General features: G+C 44.7%; 1 protein-coding gene across 2 annotated transcripts in view; it reads right to left on the bottom strand.

The window, feature by feature from the left end:
* The window catches only part of LOC133424575 (dual specificity tyrosine-phosphorylation-regulated kinase 1B-like), an 83207-nt gene that overhangs the window by 2169 nt on the left and 61175 nt on the right, over positions 1 to 19863 (bottom strand). For both annotated transcript variants that reach the window (XM_061715264.1, XM_061715252.1), the window contains exons 7-12: positions 18134 to 18270; positions 17766 to 17912; positions 15236 to 15376; positions 10702 to 10822; positions 3939 to 4121; positions 2525 to 2628 (exon numbers count right to left, since the gene is read on the bottom strand). In XM_061715264.1, the coding sequence (XP_061571248.1) occupies positions 2525 to 2628; positions 3939 to 4121; positions 10702 to 10822; positions 15236 to 15376; positions 17766 to 17912; positions 18134 to 18270 (833 nt within the window). The remainder of the gene's footprint in view (positions 1 to 2524; positions 2629 to 3938; positions 4122 to 10701; positions 10823 to 15235; positions 15377 to 17765; positions 17913 to 18133; positions 18271 to 19863) is intronic.

Below are 19863 nucleotides of genomic sequence, written 5' to 3'. Positions count from 1 at the left end.
GGCACAAGAATAACTAGTGCCATGTTTTTGCCTTTAAATATGATTAAATGTATGAAAACATTAAAGTTTTCAGTTATAATTGCATAAATTATCTATATTTCATTACTTTATATACTATCTTGGGGTTACATTTGCATAAAATGCTAAAAACCAAATTCTCAAAAATTAAAAACCGAAATAGACAGAAAATGGAAAAAATAAAACCGATTTCATCCGTCTCTGTTTCCTCCCTGGATCTGTTTGGTAATTCTGCCCCACGATGTTTCTGAAAGCAGTTCTATCAGCATTCTGGGAGCTGATTGGTCCTTACAGCATCATTAGCTGCAATACTTGCTGTTGAATCTCAATACAATACTAGTATTAATATGTTGCAGAACTACAGTCATATAATTCATGCAACAGCTGAAAAATTTGTATTAACACTAACCCAAATCAATATCGGAATCAAATCCGATCAAATCAAATCCTGATAATCAATTCAGAATCTTAAGAATCGGAATCCAATCGATTCTTGACATTTGAATGGATCCCCAGCCCTAGAAATCATCTGATCTTAGTTTTCATGACTCTAGAAGCCTCTGGTCTACGGAGGACCCCCTGGTCCAGTCATGGGACCAAGGTGTCCAGGTCCAGACCAGCATCCCTCCTCCCCCGTGCTTGCCCGTGGCTCTGAGCTTGTTCTGCTGGTTCTCGGCTTGGCAGGAATTGATCACAAATTTGTCTGTTTGGAGTCGCCATTGATGAACCAGAGACTAAAGGCAGACGGAAAATTACTGAGTCTGTCTGTTCTTTGCAATATAATTGTTGATTCTATAATCTGGCCTTGACAGAGCGGTTTGGCCGACCGCTCTGGTCACAATCTCCCTGGTGGAATGAAAACAAGGGACTCTGCCCCCACTAACCCTCCCCTCTCCCAGGACAACTGTGGACCTGTTTCAGAACTGTACCGAGCCGTCTGATAACATCAAGGACATTGGCTGAGGAGCAGCTCTGAGCGAAGTTTCACAGACTTACCGCTACACACACACTTGCTGATAACCACCTCCCTCATTCTCAACGCCTTCCCGGCCCCCCCTCTTATCAGACCCCCAACACAATCTCCGGGTTTCGAGCGCCACAAAGCCGCGCCGATCACTTGGATGTTCTGTGCCGGAATCCCTCCCCCCCCCAATCCCCCCCACACACCCACATGCAAGTCTTGTGATGATGTTTGTTGCTTTGTGTGCCGAGGTGTTTTTTGCACCTTGACACTGCGTATTATACTCAGTGTGAAGGTGTGTTGTTACCAAGAACCAGTGGTCCATGGACATTAATATTTGGTACAGTTACCAAGAACCAGTGGTCCATGGACATTAATATTTGGTACAGTTACCAAGAACCAGTGGTCCATGGACATTAATATTTGGTACAGTTACCAAGAACCAGTGGTCCATGGACATTAATATTTGGTACAGTTACCAAGAACCAGTGGTCCATGGACATTAATATTTGGTACAGTGACCAAGAACCAGTGGTCCATGGACATTAATATTTGGTACAGTTACCAAGAACCAGTGGTCCATGGACATTAATATTTGGTACAGTTACCAAGAACTAGTGGTCCATGGACATTAATATTTGGTACAGTTACCAAGAACCAGTGGTCCATGGACATTAATATTTGGTACAGTTACCAAGAACCAGTGGTCCATGGACATTAATATTTGGTACAGTTACCAAGAACCAGTGGTCCATGGACATTCATATTTGGTACAGTTACCAAGAACCAGTGGTCCATGGACATTAATATTTGGTACAGTTACCAAGAACCAGTGGTCCATGGACATTAATATTTGGCCACGAGTCCAGTTTCCTGATATTTATATGTACTTAATTTCTACACCGGGGAAATACACGAAGCAAAGCTTGAAGGCTTACAAAAGTCTTGACGCTTGGTCCTCCTTCAAGGCAGGATTTGTAGAAGAAATTAAAGTGATGAGGACACCGAACTTTATGATTGGACCGTTTAACGTTAGCTACCCAAAAATCCAACATTACCTGATACAAAATGGGAACCACAAATCCACGTTTCGGTGCCTGGAATCCAGCTGTTTCTGTGAATTGCAGTGATCCATTTGTCTCTCTTAAGATTATTTTTCGTCAGTCTGTAAAACGATACAGCTCTTTCCCATTTTAGATGTTTTCCAGTTGCTCAAACTGAAAGTTTACGCTGACACTCAGTCTTTCTGCCACTCAGTCTTTCTGCCACTCAGTCTTTCTGCCACTCAGTCTTTCTGACACTCAGTCTTTCTGACACTCAGTGGGCGTAACCCGCCGTGAAGTCGCATCTGTGATGTCATGTTCATTCCCTCTATTAGTATTGCCTTCATGATCTCAGTCCCATGAATAAAGGTGTCATGGTGCGTGAGGTTGTATACCCCTATATTCAGACCCTGATCAGATGATTTGGTTAGGTTTGTCTACACCAGCAGCTTGTTCTGGTGTTTAGATTTGGGCTTGTGCATCAGACGGCTGAGGTGTTTACCTGAGGACTGGTCATCTCGTAGTCTGACAGGGTAACAGCAGAGTTGTAGTAGCGGTTACTGTAACGGTAGTTACGGTTGTCGTTGGAAGAACCACTGGAGCCACCTGGAAGGAAGGAAGCTCAGGTTAACGCCATGACACAACAATTTCCTCATGATGTCTGTGACTATGTTTCCATGCATCAATAAGCCTTTTCTAACTGGAATATTAGCAATAACCCGAATTTGCACGGCCACGTAAACACCAATAACCCCTTTGAATAACTGGAATTTGCTCATATTCGGGTTTTTAAAAACCAGAATATGACCCCTGTTACTCCTTTGAAAACCCGAATATTGGGTCATGTAAACGCCAAACGGAATATGAATTTGTTTTCTGCACATGTTCTTTCCACAAGGAATCCTGGTCTTTTGAGTCCAGGAAGTTCTTATAAACACGGAGAAACCAAGACCAGGAGGAGACTAATCACTTCATAAATGTAATGAAGGATATGAACATTTCTGCATTTGTAGACGGTAGAAAGTACCGGGATAGAAGATTTACAAGAAGGTGAGTGAAAGTTGCGTGAAGCAGCATTTGTAGGAACACCAGACCAGATCAAGCTCCACTGGAAGACGCTGGAAAAGGAGAACTACAGGACCAAGAAACAAAACGCTACCAGTGGGTCCGATTATCCTCCGTGCTGCTGTTATTGTTGTTGTTTTGGATTTGGATACAGGAAGAAGAAGCAGAAATGACTGGAATTGCGTCATGATGTTCTCCGTGCGTCGCTGGTTTGATCCAGATATCCCAAATGATTAATTATCATGTAAACAGGGATAACTACGGTGGCCGAGACCCGCCATTGCAAATAAAAAGAAACGACGCAAATAAAAAAGCCACAACGGAAGTGAATTACCGGGGACCATTTTTGCTGATGCACCAGTGTTTTTTACGTGAGAGGAGAAGAAGAAGACGAAGAAAAGGAAGAAATAAGAAGAACGAGGAATAAGAAGAACAACGAACGAGAAAATAAGTGAAAAGGTTAGTGTTCAACGTCGCTACGTGTCATTTTTAATGTGCAACACCGGTGCATCGGCAAAAATAGTCCCCGGTAATTCACTTCCGTTGTGGCTTTTTTTATTTGCGTCGTTTTTTTATTTTATTTGCAGCAGCGTTTGTTTCCGTTTGCAGCGTTTATTTTATTTGCAAAGTGTTTATTTTATTTGCAGCAGCGTTTGTTTCTGTTTACAGCGTTTCTTTTATTTTCAGCCACCGTAGATAACCCTGTTTGCTCACGCATGGAAACAGATTATTCCCAATGTTTCAGTAAGTGGAATATTGACCTTAACCTGAATGTTGACTGCATGTAAAGGTAGTGTGTGTGATGGAGCTGCTGCCTCTCTGAGGCCTCAGGGTGACGGTGCCGTCCTCACCAGAGCTGGAGACAGAGCTGGTGGTGGAGGTGGAGTGGGAGTGGTCCATGGCAGGAGAGGTGGATGTGGATGAACTGGTGTTGGTTCCTTCATCTGTCGTCTTCTTGAAGAAATTGTGCTGCAGGGCGTAGAATGGCGTGATTCGGCTTTTGGGGTCGTAGTCCAGCATGCGCAGGATCAGGTCTGTGGGGGAGAGAGGACGGGTGAGGTTCTGGAGCACCGGGACCGGGACATGGTTCTGTCCACACAGACCCTGCAGACTCTGCAGCCACTAGGGGGCGTCCAGGCTCAGCCTGGACACCCAGGGTTGGTGGGAGGAGACGGAAAGAAAAACTCTCCTCAACCAAGAAAAACTCTCCCCAACCAAGAAAAACTCTCCCCAACCAAGAAAAACTCTCCCCAACCAAGAAAAACTCTCCCCAACCAAGAAAAACTCTCCCCAACCAAGAAAAACTCTCCCCAACCAAGAAAAACTCTCCCCAACCAAGAAAAACTCTCCTCAACCAAGAAAAACTCTCCCCAACCAAGAACAATTCTCCCCAACCAAGAAAAACTCTCCCCAACCAAGAAAAACTCTCCCCAACCAAGAAAAACTCTCCTCAACCAAGAAAAACTCTCCCCAACCAAGAACAATTCTCCCCAACCAAGAAAAACTCTCCCCAACCAAGAAAAACTCTCCCCAACCAAGAAAAACTCTCCCCAACCAGAACAAACAGTCCTCAACCAAGAAAAACTCTCCCCAACCAAGAAAAACTCTCCTCAACCAAGAAAAACTCTCCCCAACCAAGAACAATTCTCCCCAACCAAGAAAAACTCTCCCCAACCAAGAAAAACTCTCCCCAACCAAGAAAAACTCTCCCCAACCAAGAACAATTCTCCCCAACCAAGAAAAACTCTCCCCAACCAAGAAAAACTCTCCCCAACCAAGAAAAACTCTCCTCAACCAAGAAAAACTCTCCCCAACCAAGAAAAACTCCTCTACCAACCAAGAAAAACTCTCCCCAACCAAGAAAAACTCTCCCCAACCCAGAAAAACTCTCCTCAACCAAGAAAAACTCTCCCCAACCCAGAAAAACTCTCCCCAACCCAGAAAAACTCTCCTCAACCAAGAAAAACTCTCCCCAACCAAGAAAAACTCTCCCCAACCAAGAAAAACTCTCCTCAACCAAGAAAAACTCTCCCCAACCAAGAAAAACTCTCCTCAACCAAGAAAAACTCTCCCCAACCCAGAAAAACTCTCCCCAACCCAGAAAAACTCTCCTCAACCAAGAAAAACTCTCCCCAACCAAGAAAAACTCTCCCCAACCAAGAAAAACTCTCCCCAACCAAGAACAATTCTCCCCAACCAAGAAAAACTCCTCTACCAACCAAGAAAAACTCTCCCCAACCAAGAAAAACTCTCCCCAACCCAGAAAAACTCTCCTCAACCAAGAAAAACTCTCCCCAACCCAGAAAAACTCTCCCCAACCCAGAAAAACTCTCCTCAACCAAGAAAAACTCTCCCCAACCAAGAAAAACTCTCCTCAACCAAGAAAAACTCTCCCCAACCAAGAACAATTCTCCCCAACCAAGAAAAACTCTCCCCAACCAAGAAAAACTCTCCCCAACCAAGAAAAACTCTCCTCAACCAAGAAAAACTCTCCCCAACCAAGAACAATTCTCCCCAACCAAGAAAAACTCTCCCCAACCAAGAAAAACTCTCCCCAACCAAGAAAAACTCTCCCCAACCAGAACAAACAGTCCTCAACCAAGAAAAACTCTCCCCAACCAAGAAAAACTCTCCTCAACCAAGAAAAACTCTCCCCAACCAAGAACAATTCTCCCCAACCAAGAAAAACTCTCCCCAACCAAGAAAAACTCTCCCCAACCAAGAAAAACTCTCCCCAACCAAGAACAATTCTCCCCAACCAAGAAAAACTCTCCCCAACCAAGAAAAACTCTCCCCAACCAAGAAAAACTCTCCTCAACCAAGAAAAACTCTCCCCAACCAAGAAAAACTCCTCTACCAACCAAGAAAAACTCTCCCCAACCAAGAAAAACTCTCCCCAACCCAGAAAAACTCTCCTCAACCAAGAAAAACTCTCCCCAACCCAGAAAAACTCTCCCCAACCCAGAAAAACTCTCCTCAACCAAGAAAAACTCTCCCCAACCAAGAAAAACTCTCCCCAACCAAGAAAAACTCTCCTCAACCAAGAAAAACTCTCCCCAACCAAGAAAAACTCTCCTCAACCAAGAAAAACTCTCCCCAACCCAGAAAAACTCTCCCCAACCCAGAAAAACTCTCCTCAACCAAGAAAAACTCTCCCCAACCAAGAAAAACTCTCCCCAACCAAGAAAAACTCTCCCCAACCAAGAACAATTCTCCCCAACCAAGAAAAACTCCTCTACCAACCAAGAAAAACTCTCCCCAACCAAGAAAAACTCTCCCCAACCCAGAAAAACTCTCCTCAACCAAGAAAAACTCTCCCCAACCCAGAAAAACTCTCCCCAACCCAGAAAAACTCTCCTCAACCAAGAAAAACTCTCCCCAACCAAGAAAAACTCTCCTCAACCAAGAAAAACTCTCCCCAACCAAGAAAAACTCCTCAACCAAGAAAAACTCTCCTCAACCAAGAAAAACTCTCCCCAACCAAGAAAAACTTTCCCCAACCAGAACAAACAGTCCTCAACCAAGAAAAACTCTCCCCAACCAAGAAAAACTCTCCTCAACCAAGAAAAACTCTCCCCAACCAAGAACAATTCTCCCCAACCAAGAAAAACTCTCCCCAACCAAGAAAAACTCTCCCCAACCAAGAAAAACTCTCCCCAACCAAGAAAAACTCTCCTCAACCAAGAAAAACTCTCCTCAACCAAGAAAAACTCTCCCCAACCAAGAAAAACTCCTCTACCAACCAAGAAAAACTCTCCCCAACCAAGAAAAACTCTCCCCAACCCAGAAAAACTCTCCTCAACCAAGAAAAACTCTCCCCAACCCAGAAAAACTCTCCCCAACCCAGAAAAACTCTCCTCAACCAAGAAAAACTCTCCCCAACCAAGAAAAACTCTCCCCAACCAAGAAAAACTCTCCTCAACCAAGAAAAACTCTCCCCAACCAAGAAAAACTCCTCAACCAAGAAAAACTCTCCTCAACCAAGAAAAACTCTCCCCAACCAAGAAAAACTCTCCTCAACCAAGAAAAACTCTCCCCAACCAAGAAAAACTCTCCCCAACCAAGAAAAACTCTCCCCAACCAAGAAAAACTCTCCCCAACCAAGAAAAACTCTCCCCAACCAAGAAAAACTCTCCTCAACCAAGAAAAACTCTCCCCAACCAAGAACAATTCTCCCCAACCAAGAAAAACTCTCCCCAACCAAGAAAAACTCTCCCCAACCAAGAAAAACTCTCCCCAACCAGAACAAACAGTCCTCAACCAAGAAAAACTCTCCCCAACCAAGAAAAACTCTCCTCAACCAAGAAAAACTCTCCCCAACCAAGAACAATTCTCCCCAACCAAGAAAAACTCTCCCCAACCAAGAAAAACTCTCCCCAACCAAGAAAAACTCTCCCCAACCAAGAACAATTCTCCCCAACCAAGAAAAACTCTCCCCAACCAAGAAAAACTCTCCCCAACCAAGAAAAACTCTCCTCAACCAAGAAAAACTCTCCTCAACCAAGAAAAACTCTCCCCAACCAAGAAAAACTCCTCTACCAACCAAGAAAAACTCTCCCCAACCAAGAAAAACTCTCCCCAACCCAGAAAAACTCTCCTCAACCAAGAAAAACTCTCCCCAGCCCAGAAAAACTCTCCCCAACCCAGAAAAACTCTCCTCAACCAAGAAAAACTCTCCCCAACCAAGAAAAACTCTCCCCAACCAAGAAAAACTCTCCTCAACCAAGAAAAACTCTCCCCAACCAAGAAAAACTCCTCAACCAAGAAAAACTCTCCTCAACCAAGAAAAACTCTCCCCAACCAAGAAAAACTCTCCTCAACCAAGAAAAACTCTCCCCAACCAAGAAAAACTCCTCAACCAAGAAAAACTCTCCTCAACCAAGAAAAACTCTCCCCAACCAAGAAAAACTCTCCTCAACCAAGAAAAACTCTCCCCAACCAAGAAAAACTCTCCCCAACCAAGAAAAACTCCTCAACCAAGAAAAACTCTCCCCAACCAAGAAAAACTCTCCCCAACCAAGAACAATTCTCCCCAACCAAGAAAAACTCTCCCCAACCAAGAAAAACTCTCCCCAACCAAGAAAAACTCTCCTCAACCAAGAAAAACTCTCCTCAACCAAGAAAAACTCTCCCCAACCAAGAAAAACTCCTCTACCAACCAAGAAAAACTCTCCCCAACCAAGAAACTCTCCCCAACCCAGAAAAACTCTCCTCAACCAAGAAAAACTCTCCCCAACCCAGAAAAACTCTCCCCAACCCAGAAAAACTCTCCTCAACCAAGAAAAACAGTCATCAACCAACAAAAACTCTCCCCAACCAAGAAAAACTCCTCAACCAAGAAAAACTCTCCTCAACCAAGAAAAACTCTCCCCAACCCAGAAAAACTCTCCCCAACCCAGAAAAACTCTCCTCAACCAAGAAAAACAGTCATCAACCAACAAAAACTCTCCTCAACCAAGAAAAACTCTCCCCAACCAAGAAAAACTCCTCAACCAAGAAAAACTCTCCTCAACCAAGAAAAACTCTCCCCAACCAAGAAAAACTCTCCTCAACCAAGAAAAACTCTCCCCAACCAAGAAAAACTCCCCAACCAAGAAAAACTCTCCTCAACCAAGAAAAACTCTCCCCAACCAAGAAAAACTCTCCCCAACCAAGAAAAACTCCTCAACCAAGAAAAACTCTCCTCAACCAAGAAAAACTCTCCTCAACCAAGAAAAACTGTCCCCAACCAAGAAAAACTCTCCCCAACCAAGAAAAACTCTCCTCAACCAAGAAAAACTCTCCCCAACCAAGAAAAACTCTCCCCAACCAAGAAAAACTCTCCCCAACCAAGAAAAACTCTCCTCAACCAAGAAAAACTCTCCCCAACCAAGAAAAACTCTCCCCAACCAAGAAAAACTCTCCCCAACCAAGAAAAACTCTCCTCAACCAAGAAAAACTCTCCCCAACCCAGAAAAACTCTCCCCAACCCAGAAAAACTCTCCTCAACCAAGAAAAACAGTCATCAACCAACAAAAACTCTCCTCAACCAAGAAAAACTCTCCCCAACCAAGAAAAACTCCTCAACCAAGAAAAACTCTCCTCAACCAAGAAAAACTCTCCCCAACCAAGAAAAACTCTCCTCAACCAAGAAAAACTCTCCCCAACCAAGAAAAACTGTCCCCAACCAAGAAAAACTCTCCCCAACCAAGAAAAACTCTCCTCAACCAAGAAAAACTCTCCCCAACCAAGAAAAACTCTCCCCAACCAAGAAAAACTCTCCCCAACCAAGAAAAACTCTCCTCAACCAAGAAAAACTCTCCCCAACCAAGAAAAACTCTCCCCAACCAAGAAAAACTCTCCCCAACCAAGAAAAACTCTCCTCAACCAAGAAAAACTCTCCTCAACCAAGAAAAACTCTCCCCAACCAAGAACAATTCTCCCCAACCAAGAAAAACTCTCCCCAACCAAGAAAAACTCTCCCCAACCAAGAAAAACTCTCCCCAACCAAGAACAATTCTCCCCAACCAAGAAAAACTCTCCCCAACCAAGAAAAACTCTCCCCAACCAAGAAAAACTCTCCTCAACCAAGAAAAACTCTCCTCAACCAAGAAAAACTCTCCCCAACCAAGAAAAACTCTCCCCAACCAAGAAAAACTCTCCCCAACCAAGAAAAACTCCTCAACCAAGAAAAACTCTCCCCAACCAAGAAAAACTCTCCCCAACCAAGAAAAACTCCTCAACCAAGAAAAACTCTCCCCAACCAAGAAAAACTCTCCCCAACCAAGAAAAACTCCTCAACCAAGAAAAACTCTCCTCAACCAAGAAAAACTCTCCTCAACCAAGAAAAACTCTCCCCAACCAAGAAAAACTCTCCCCAACCAAGAAAAACTCTCCCCAACCAAGAAAAACTCTCCTCAACCAAGAAAAACTCCTCAACCAAGAAAAACTCTCCCCAACCAAGAAAAACTCTCCCCAACCAAGAAAAACTCTCCTCAACCAAGAAAAACTCCTCAACCAAGAAAAACTCTCCCCAACCAAGAAAAACTCTCCTCAACCAAGAAAAACTCTCCTCAACCAAGAAAAACTCTCCCCAACCAAGAAAAACTCCTCAACCAAGAAAAACTCTCCTCAACCAAGAAAAACTCTCCCCAACCAAGAAAAACTCTCCTCAACCAAGAAAAACTCCTCAACCAAGAAAAACTCTCCCCAACCAAGAAAAACTCTCCCCAACCAAGAAAAACTCTCCCCAACCAAGAAAAACTCTCCTCTACCAAGAAAAACTCTCCCCAACCAAGAAAAACTCTCCCCAACCAAGAAAAACTCTCCTCAACCAAGAAAAACTCTCCCCAACCAAGAAAAACTCTCATCAACCAAGAAAAACTCTCCTCAACCAAGAAAAACTCTCCTCAACCAAGAAAAGCTCTCCTCAACCAAGAAAAACTCTCCTCAACCAAGAAAAACTCTCCCCAACCAAGAAAAACTCTCCCCAACCAAGAAAAACTCTCCTCAACCAAGAAAAGCTCTCCCCAACCAAGAAAAACTCTCCCCAACCAAGAAAAACTCTCCCCAACCAAGAAAAACTCAAGATCCCGGGTGTTTGTGGTGGGAGGGGGGCTGCAGAGGGATTCATACCTTTGAACTTCAGGTAGTCACAGGGGGCGTGTCCTGGCTCTCCTGCCCTCCGGCCCCCGGGGCCTCCCGTCTCCACACCCAGGATCTCGTGAAGGCGTCGAGTGGCCGGAGGCTTGTACTCCTGCAGAACAAACACACACATATGGAGAGTCAGGTCAGCAGCAGTCTGGACATCAGAAAGCGTTGCTAGAAAAACGTTTACTATGACCCAAAAAATCCACAGCCACTGTAAACAGGTGGTAGAACAACTTCTCTACATAAGAGGGTGATGGACAGGAACATTTACCGTGACGACCTCTGCCCCTCAAGAGGAACACTGAAGACGGGGGTTCCAGCGCAACAATGACTACGTTTCCATGCATCAATAACCCTTTTAAAACCCCAATATTGGCAATAACCAGAATTTGCACGGCCATGTAAACACCAATAAGCCCTTTGAATAACCCGAATTTACTCATATTCAGGTTTTTAAAAACCCCAATATGAGCCCTGTTACTCCTTTTAAAACCCGAATATCCGGTCATGTAAACGCCAAACGGAATATCCCCATCAAACGGAACAGGAATTTGTTTTCTGCTCATGTTCTGTTCACAAGGAATCCTGGTCTTTTGAGTCCAGGAAGTTCTTATAAACACAGAGAAACCAAGACCAGGAGGAGACTTATCACTTCATAAATGTAATGAAGGATATGAACATTTCTGCATTTGTAGACGGTAGAAAGTACCGGGATAGAAGATTTACAAGAAGGTGAGAGAAAAGTTGCGTGAAGCAGCATTTGTTTTGAATTTGGATTCAGGAAGAAGAAGCAGAAATGACGGGAATTGCGTCATGATGTTCTCCGTGCGTCGCTGGTTTGATCCAGATATCCCGAATGATTAATTACCATGTAAACAGAATATTCCGAATGTTTCAGTAACCGGAATATTAGCAATAACCCACATTTTGACTGCATGTAAACGTAGTCAATGCCACAAACATGGGACCAAGCCAACCAAGGAGCGGCTCGGGGAGAAGCTCCACACGGCAGGGATCATCCTGTCTGGCCCCACGTTGGGCGCCAATGTAGCACGGCGAGTGCTACGGGGCCCGACCGACAGGACAGAGAGGACAGAGAGCTTTGTGCAGAACCCTTTTATTGTCACACACGACACCACCACACGTGCACAAGCACCAAGACCAGCAGTTTCTGCTTCCCTGCAGCAGCTTCTCAGTCCGACCCAGCTGCCCAGCTGTCTCCCAGTCCTCCTTATCAAGGCTGGCAGGGTGGAGAGGATGATGGGACACACCTGTGTCCCGTCAGCCTGAGTGGCTGCAGCTCCTCCACCCTGCCACATTCATAAACCTGGTGCTGAGGAGAGAATTAAAAAGGGATCTAGACGGGAGATAAGGAACGACCAGATCTACCAGGAGCTCTGTCTCTTCATAGCTGCTCACGGCTCCAGCTGACTTTTCAGCAGCACAGAGACAAACTAACAAAAGCTTCTCTCACTCTCAGTTTTTAACTTGATATCGAACACAAGCCACAGATCCAGCAGCACATCTATCATCTCCTCCAGGTTCTACATCTTTAGTGTTGTTGTTTTCTTCCTTTAGATCACACAATCAAATACATCACAACAGCTTCACTCCAACCTCCTACATCTGATCTGGGTGTTGAAAAGAAACGAGGGCGAGGCGAGTTGAGTCGGGCTGAGTAGGTACTAGTGTCATAAGTGGGTGAACTGATAATGATCTAGACCAGCTGGGACGGTGTCTTTCATGTGCCTTATGACTATCTTCTCAAAGCTCTTCGTCATCACTGGATTAAGAGTAAGAGGCAGCTGATGTTTTAGGCCCAGGCACAATGATAGATGATCTAGGCCGACAGGGACTACAGCAAGCAGCAGGGGCGGCTTGAAAATGTCCAGAAAAACTCTTGCCAATTGGTCTGCACAGATTTTGCAACCCAACACCTTGACTGGTCCTTCAGGTTTGCCAACCAATGACCTTCATGGCTGTACACCAGGCACTGTGAACGTACAGAGCAAAGCAGACGCTGCTGTTCTGTCTGCCCGGAGAAAAGAGCACCCTGATACGGCCACTGCTACGTCTGGGATGTGATTATCCAGCCAGCTCTCAGAATCCATCACCACACAGCCGGCCATCTTTCTGGAGACAATCCCAGCTTCATCTTGTGGGCCAGTGACCTGGCATGTGTAGGGAAGAGACCGGGAAGAGAGCGGGAAGAGACCGGGAAGAGACCGGGAAGAGGCCGGGAAGAGAGCGGGAAGAGAGCGGGAAGAGAGCGGGAAGAGGCCGGGAAGAGAGCGGGAAGAGAGCGGGAAGAGAGCGGGAAGAGACCGGAAAGAGACCGGGAAGAGAGCGGGATGAGAGCGGGATGAGAGCGGGAAGAGAGCGGGAAGAGAGCGGGCTGAGTGCGGGAAGAGAGCGGGGAGAGAGCGGGAAGAGAGCGGGAAGAGAGCAGGAAGAGACCGGGAAGAGAGCGAGAAGAGAGCGGGAAGAGGCCGGGAAGAGAGTGGGAAGAGAGCGGGAAGAGGCCGGGAAGAGAGTGGGAAGAGAGCGGGAAGAGGCCGGGAAGAGAGTGGGAAGAGGCCGGGAAGAGAGCGGGAAGAGAGCGGGAAGAGAGCGGGAAGAGGCCGGGAAGAGGCCGGGAAGAGGCTGGGAAGAGAGCGGGAAGAGGCCGGGAAGAGAGCGGGAAGAGAGCGGGAAGAGGCCGGGAAGAGAGCGGGAAGAGAGCGGGAAGAGAGCGGGAAGAGAGCGGGAAGAGGCCGGGAAGAGGGCGGGAAGAGGGCGGGAAGAGGGCGGGAAGAGAGCGGGAAGAGGGCGGGAAGAGGGCGGGAAGAGAGCGGGAAGAGGGCGGGAAGAGGGCGGGAAGAGGGCGGGAAGAGAGCGGGAAGAGAGCGGGAAGAGAGCGGGAAGAGGCCGGGAAGAGGCCGGGAAGAGAGCGGGAAGAGAGCGGGAAGAGAGCGGGAAGAGGCCGGGAAGAGGCCGGGAAGAGGCCGGGAAGAGGCCGGGAAGAGAGCGGGAAGAGGCCGGGAAGAGGCCGGGAAGAGGCCGGGAAGAGGCCGGGAAGAGGCCGGGAAGCACCGGTCTACGTGGATCAGCACTTCAGTTAACGCTGTCTCCTCTGTCTTTTTGTCCACATAGGGGGGATGATGAATCTCTGCTGGAATAAAATCCTGCTTCCAAAGCTACTTGATGTGTGCATTTTCACCAAACTCTAGCAGTTTACGCCGACTGTAAAATACCGCTGTGACCGGAATCAGATGACCGGAACATATATATTAAATAAAAGATTCAAAGTAGAGAAGCCAAAGCTGCTGTGGACACGTGTCACCATTTTCTGAAGACCATCCTTCCATCATCCACCTATCCATCCACCACAGGGTTCAGCGTTTGGATCGGTTCTTTCCTCCTTATATTTGCCTCCATTAACTAAGGCCCCGTTTCCACATAGCCGGGTATTTACAAAAACGGATATTTCCCCCTCTATGTTTTGAAAATTCCATCATTTACACGAGATCGTTTTCAAAATCTCTTCATTTACACAAACCCGCATAAATAGCTGTTAAGGTGCTATGAGCAGCCAAACCTACAGGGGGCAGTGTAACGAGAAGATGAAGTCATGCTAGCCAATCAGAATCCTGGAAAAAAACATCAACAAACGACACGAGTAACTTCCAGTAAAGCCTGATTTATGGTTCCGCTTTACACCAACGCAGAGCCTACGGCGTAGGCTCTTCGTTGGTGTAACGCGGAACCATAAATCAGGCTTTACTTCCAAGATGAACGAGAGTCTTTGGTTTGGAGTGTAAGAGAAGCGGAGTTACTTTTAAGTGTGACTTTAGAATATAAAACAGGTAAAATACAAGAAAATATTAACGGTGGCCAAACTAATTGTAACCACAGGTGTCACTCATGATGCTGGTGACGTTTCTGTCTCATAATGTGACGTTCTGAAGCCTAAATATCCGTTTCTCTCCGTTTACAAGCAAACATGAAGACAGAGTTTTTGTAAATCTCCACTTTGGCCAGAGTTTTCAGAAATTATGGTTTTTGGAGACTTTGAGCTTCGTTTTCTTGTAAACGAACGGCCAAAACGCATGAAAACACCACCGTTTTTGCTCCGTGTAAACGGAGCCTAATATTAATGTCATTAACGTCCATTTCTATGCTGATGATACTCAGCTATACCTGTCCATGAAACCGGGGGATAACCAGTTGGACAGACTACAAGCTTATCTTCAAGAAGACCTGGAAATGTTTGGAAGCTCATTTCAGTTCAGGTGAATCATGGATGCATCTCCAGTTCCACATCTTACAACACTGCTAGCAGACTTTCTACCTTTCATCAAGGAACTCTTACCAAGCTGCCGATGGCCGGCTGCACATTTAAGTTCCGCTCCATCTATGTTACGTTATTTCACATTTAGATTAGCGATGCCGTAAAAAGTTTTAACAATCGATTCAGGATCATCCACGGCCAAATGGCGATGTATCAAAGAATAGTCTTTCCACCACACTGAAGCTTTACCTTCTTGACATCCTTGTTCTTCTTCACCGTCCACAAACCATCTGACATTTTGTCAAAATACTTCCGGGCTTTCGGGGCTGTGTCCAGCATGTGGCCGGGTGGGACCCCCAGAACCTCCACAATCTTGTTCATCTGGTCCACCTGCACACACACACATTAAATCCCATTTAAAATGAGTAAAAATTACCATGTAAACACCTAATTCCAAATGAAAATGGCCATTCCGAATTAGACTTAAAGGGGACCTATTATGAAAAACACGTTTTTTCTTGTTTTAACATATATAAAGTGGTCTCCCCTCAGCCTGCCAACTCAGAGAAGGAGGAAATCCCATGAATTTCTGCAGGGTCTGTATCCCCCGCCCGGATGAATCTTCCAGTGTCACGTGACTTCTACGAGCCGTTCAGGATCTGCGCCTATGGTTACGTAACGATAGGAGCTCATTTCCATAGGTCTCCTCCGCTGCTGAAACCACGCCCACAACTCTCTCCGCCGGCTGGAGCTTCAGCCATTGTTCAGAAGCGGTGACTGTTTCCACAGCGAGGGAGTTAAAATGAGGTTTTGCATCGACATTTACCCTCATAAAAGTATCAGTTCCCACAGTACGGACCCGGCAACTGCACACGAGTCAGCGGTAAGTGACGTTATTTTTTTATGTTATTTATATTTGTCTACAAGTATTTAGCTTAGCTCCGGAGCACCGGAGGCCACACACCGGACCGGTGAGGAGCCCCGGGGGCTCTATTAGTACCGTAATACATTTTTTTTCTCTTTATGTTTTCAGATCTTCCAAGCACCTGAAGCTTCAACGACACCTTCAGAAAAGGCACGGTCCTTCCTTGAGCCAGCAATAGTGCATAAATGTCATTTATATACAACTTTCAGTGTTGTGATTTCTTTACAGTTAACATGATTCATCTGTCTTGTAACATAAGAAATGAAATGATGAGGAATCGGAGTAAATAACTGTGGTGTACCTGTTTAGAATTCAATTAAATCTTCCTGTGTGAATTAGTGTGAAGACGAGGTGACCCGTTCCCTCTTCAGGGAACTAAAGGCTGATTTATGGTTCCGCGTTTCACCAACGCAGAGCCTACGGCGTAGGGTACGTGTCGATTTAACGCAGAACCGTAAATCAGGCTATAAGATCCGTTTTCACCGTGTCATAACTGCATGCGAGCGTCCGACTATCGTGTCGAGCTGCGTGACATTGGACGCTCTCTGTCCACACTGAAACTGTTAAACTCTCTCTGTCCACACTGAAACTGTTAAACTCTCTCTGTCCACACTGAAACTGTTAAACTCTCTCTGTCCACACTGAAACTGTTAAACTCTCTCTGTCCACACTGAAACTGTTAAACTCTCTCTGTCCACACTGAAACTGTTAAACTCTCTCTGTCCACACTGAAACTGTTAAACTCTCTCTGTCCACACTGAAACTGTTAAACTCTCTCTGTCCACACTGAAACCGTTAAACTCTCTCTGTCCACACTGAAACCGTTAAACTAGCAGCCAGTTAGGAAAGTCCAATACAAAAAAAATAAAGTAATGGAATTGATTTTGTCGCAGAAGCTCCCTCGCATGGGAGACGTTTTGTGTACGCAGCCGCTGCTCTTCAGCCCGGAGAGGCTTTGTTCCCTCCCCTGCTACACGTCATTCAAGCAGCCAATCAGCACAGAGCCTCATTATCATAGCCCCGCCCACTCAGAATCCCTCATAGAGAAGGAGGTTAGAAGCGGTAAAACTAGAGACATGGCCCACAGGCTGACTTTCTGTTTTATGTAGAAAAAACAAGCTTTAGATTGTTTTTAAGACATTCAATGCCTGTTTAAAATATACATTAAATGCCATAATAGGTCCCCTTTAATTCCGAAGTAAGGGGCTGGTTTATTCCGATTTTAAATCCGAATAGAATAATTCCGTGATCATGTATCCACTCATTCCTCTTTAAATTAATTCTGGTCTTTCTTTCTGCTCGTTCCCTCACCCGTCTGTCTCCATGACGCTTATATTTCGCTGGGCTGGTTTTCCAAACAAAGTTTCAAGATGGCAGCAGGAGTAAACGCTGGTCAAGAGCAGAGACCATTTATTTAATAAATAGAAATAATTAAAAAAACAGATGGAAACAGGAAACATCAAAATTGTGATCTTTTCAAAGTTGTAAGTTGTGTTCTAAGTTAGTTTTTCTTCCGGTAGTTTAACTTCCGGTCCCCCCCCCTATCCAATCAGAACCTTCCCAACCCCCAGACCTGGAGAGGAATTGGAGAAAGACCATCAAACGTGTTTTCCATGTAAACCTCAATTCAGAATTAATATTTCCATGTAAACTCTAAGGAAAATAGTTTAATTTTGAATTATTTAATTCAGAATAATTAATTCTGAATAAAAAACATCATGTAACCGTGGCTCTCATGTTCAGTTCTCATCTGGTCCGGGGGAAGTAAGATGTGAAGACGACGGAGATGATCCAGCGCTGCAGAGAGACGTCAGCGTTGACCACGGTGAAGCGTTTGATTGTGGAGGTTTTTACCTCGTTGGAGCCGCTGAAGAGAGGTTCTCCCGTGTGCATCTCCACCAGGATGCATCCCAGAGACCACATGTCGATGGCCAGGTCGTACGGCATCCCCAGCAGGACCTCAGGAGAGCGGTAAAACCTGCTCTGGATGTACTGATAGATCTGGAAGAGGACCAGAGCAGAGAATCAGGACCAGCAAGTCTGTCCCCAGTTCACCTGCAGTGCAGCTGTTATTGTCACCCCCCCCCCCTCCTCCTCTGCTGCGTATTCAAGGACCACTTTCACTTCTACGTTGTCTTTCTAATTCACTGCAGCCTTGTTTCAGTGGGCTAGTGTTTAAACCGTCGGGGGGGGGGTTCATGAGAGGACCAGATGATGCTCACCCTCTGACCGAGCTGGCAGGATGATCCAAAGTCCACTATTTTAATGGCAGACCTTTTGGGATTACACAGCAGGATGTTCTCTGGTTTCAGGTCGCAGTGGATGATTGACAGCTCTGGTGTGGCCAGGAATAATAACGCTGCAAACCAAAGCAAAGAGTCAGGACACTGCAAACTCAATATTCATGTTTCACATGGATCTAGGAAATACAGCATAGAAAGAAATTCATACAAGTTTGAAACAGTTCTAGATTTACTAGCTGCTTTAAAAACTCTTTCACAACGTCAAAAATCGCTTCTTAATCCATATATTGCTTATAATTTTTACTGCTGTGGTATCTGTATTTTATTGTCATTTATTGTGCATTCTGACACTCTGACTGTCATGAAATAACATTTTTAATTACGGAAAAGTATCGGGGCCAGGCAGGAGAAAAATAAAAATAATATTTTAGAGGAGGAAGATTTTTTTTTCATTATGCACTTCGAGAAAAAAGTCAATGTCGAGTAAAAACTCAAAATGGCGAGATTAATGTTGAAGTACAATTTCAAGAAAAAAGTCGAAATGACGAGAAAAAAGTTGAAATGTTGAAATTTCGACTTTATTCTTGAAATTTCGACTTTATTCACGAAATTTCCAAAATATTTTTTCTCCTGCATGACCCTAATACTCTTCCCTAGTATTTTATTGTCATTTATTGTGCATTCCGCTCTTATCTGCCTCTTATCTGCCTCTGATATGTTATTTCATGGCTCTGAATGTCATGAAATAACATGTTTTATTATAATTTGTATAGTCGTTGTTTTTGCCTATACTACATACGGTATATAACCTATAACATACTGGTAACATGAGGAATGAATGTTCTGGCGGAACCACCTGAAGCAAAGGCCTGTGGGAGGGATTAGCAGGTGCATGTGGGCGGAGCTTACTGCCAGGCCTGCAGCTTGAGGTTTATCTTTGGGGTTCTGCTTTGCTCGGCCACAAAGATCAGGGCCGGCCCAAGCCTCAATGGGGCCCTGAACAAAATGTGATTTTGGGGCCCTCTATTACTGCCAATAATACTGATTATTGATCATTCACACACCCACTATAAACTTATTTCATGTTCTTCCCTGTCATTACAAATACACTTGTAAAACTAGATGGAAGAACTTTTTGTTGTAGTTAGATTGTAATCCACAGGGATTAAGACCATGGAAGCAACAACAGATTAACAAACTTGCAGAAAAATCTTTCAATTAATATTTTACAAAGTCAGCAACTGCCCCTACTGGCCACACAGAGAAGCAACAGGTCAAAGGTCAGAGAGCTGCACAGTTGCAGCAGAGTTGTTTCCATCATCGTACTGTCAGCCTGGCAGGTTTTTACCATCTATGGTTTTTAATCTGAAATGGAGCAAATTCAGCTACAAGAGCCTGGGGTTGATTTGCACTTAATATTTAAAGTGATATAGTACTAAGTGTGATACAGAGTGTCATCTACAGTGTAGGCCTACTAAAAGAAACTAAATAATCAAATAGATTATTTATAAACCATTTACTGTAAACAGGTCTACTTTATTTTTGGTTTTAAATAAACTGCAACAGCAATGTACAACAACAATTTGAAGTGGAACAACAACAATTAATTGCAACAACAAAGTACTACAAAAACTACAATTATAATTAAAATCTTAATCTTAATAATATTAATTATTATTAATTATTGTGTTTTTGTACCATAACATACC

Source organism: Cololabis saira, chromosome 3 (genome assembly GCF_033807715.1).
Source record: "Cololabis saira isolate AMF1-May2022 chromosome 3, fColSai1.1, whole genome shotgun sequence".
Classification (NCBI taxonomy): Eukaryota; Metazoa; Chordata; class Actinopteri; order Beloniformes; family Belonidae; genus Cololabis; species Cololabis saira.
Note: the sequence above shows the minus strand (reverse complement) of the source record. Positions and strands in the feature narration are given on the sequence as shown.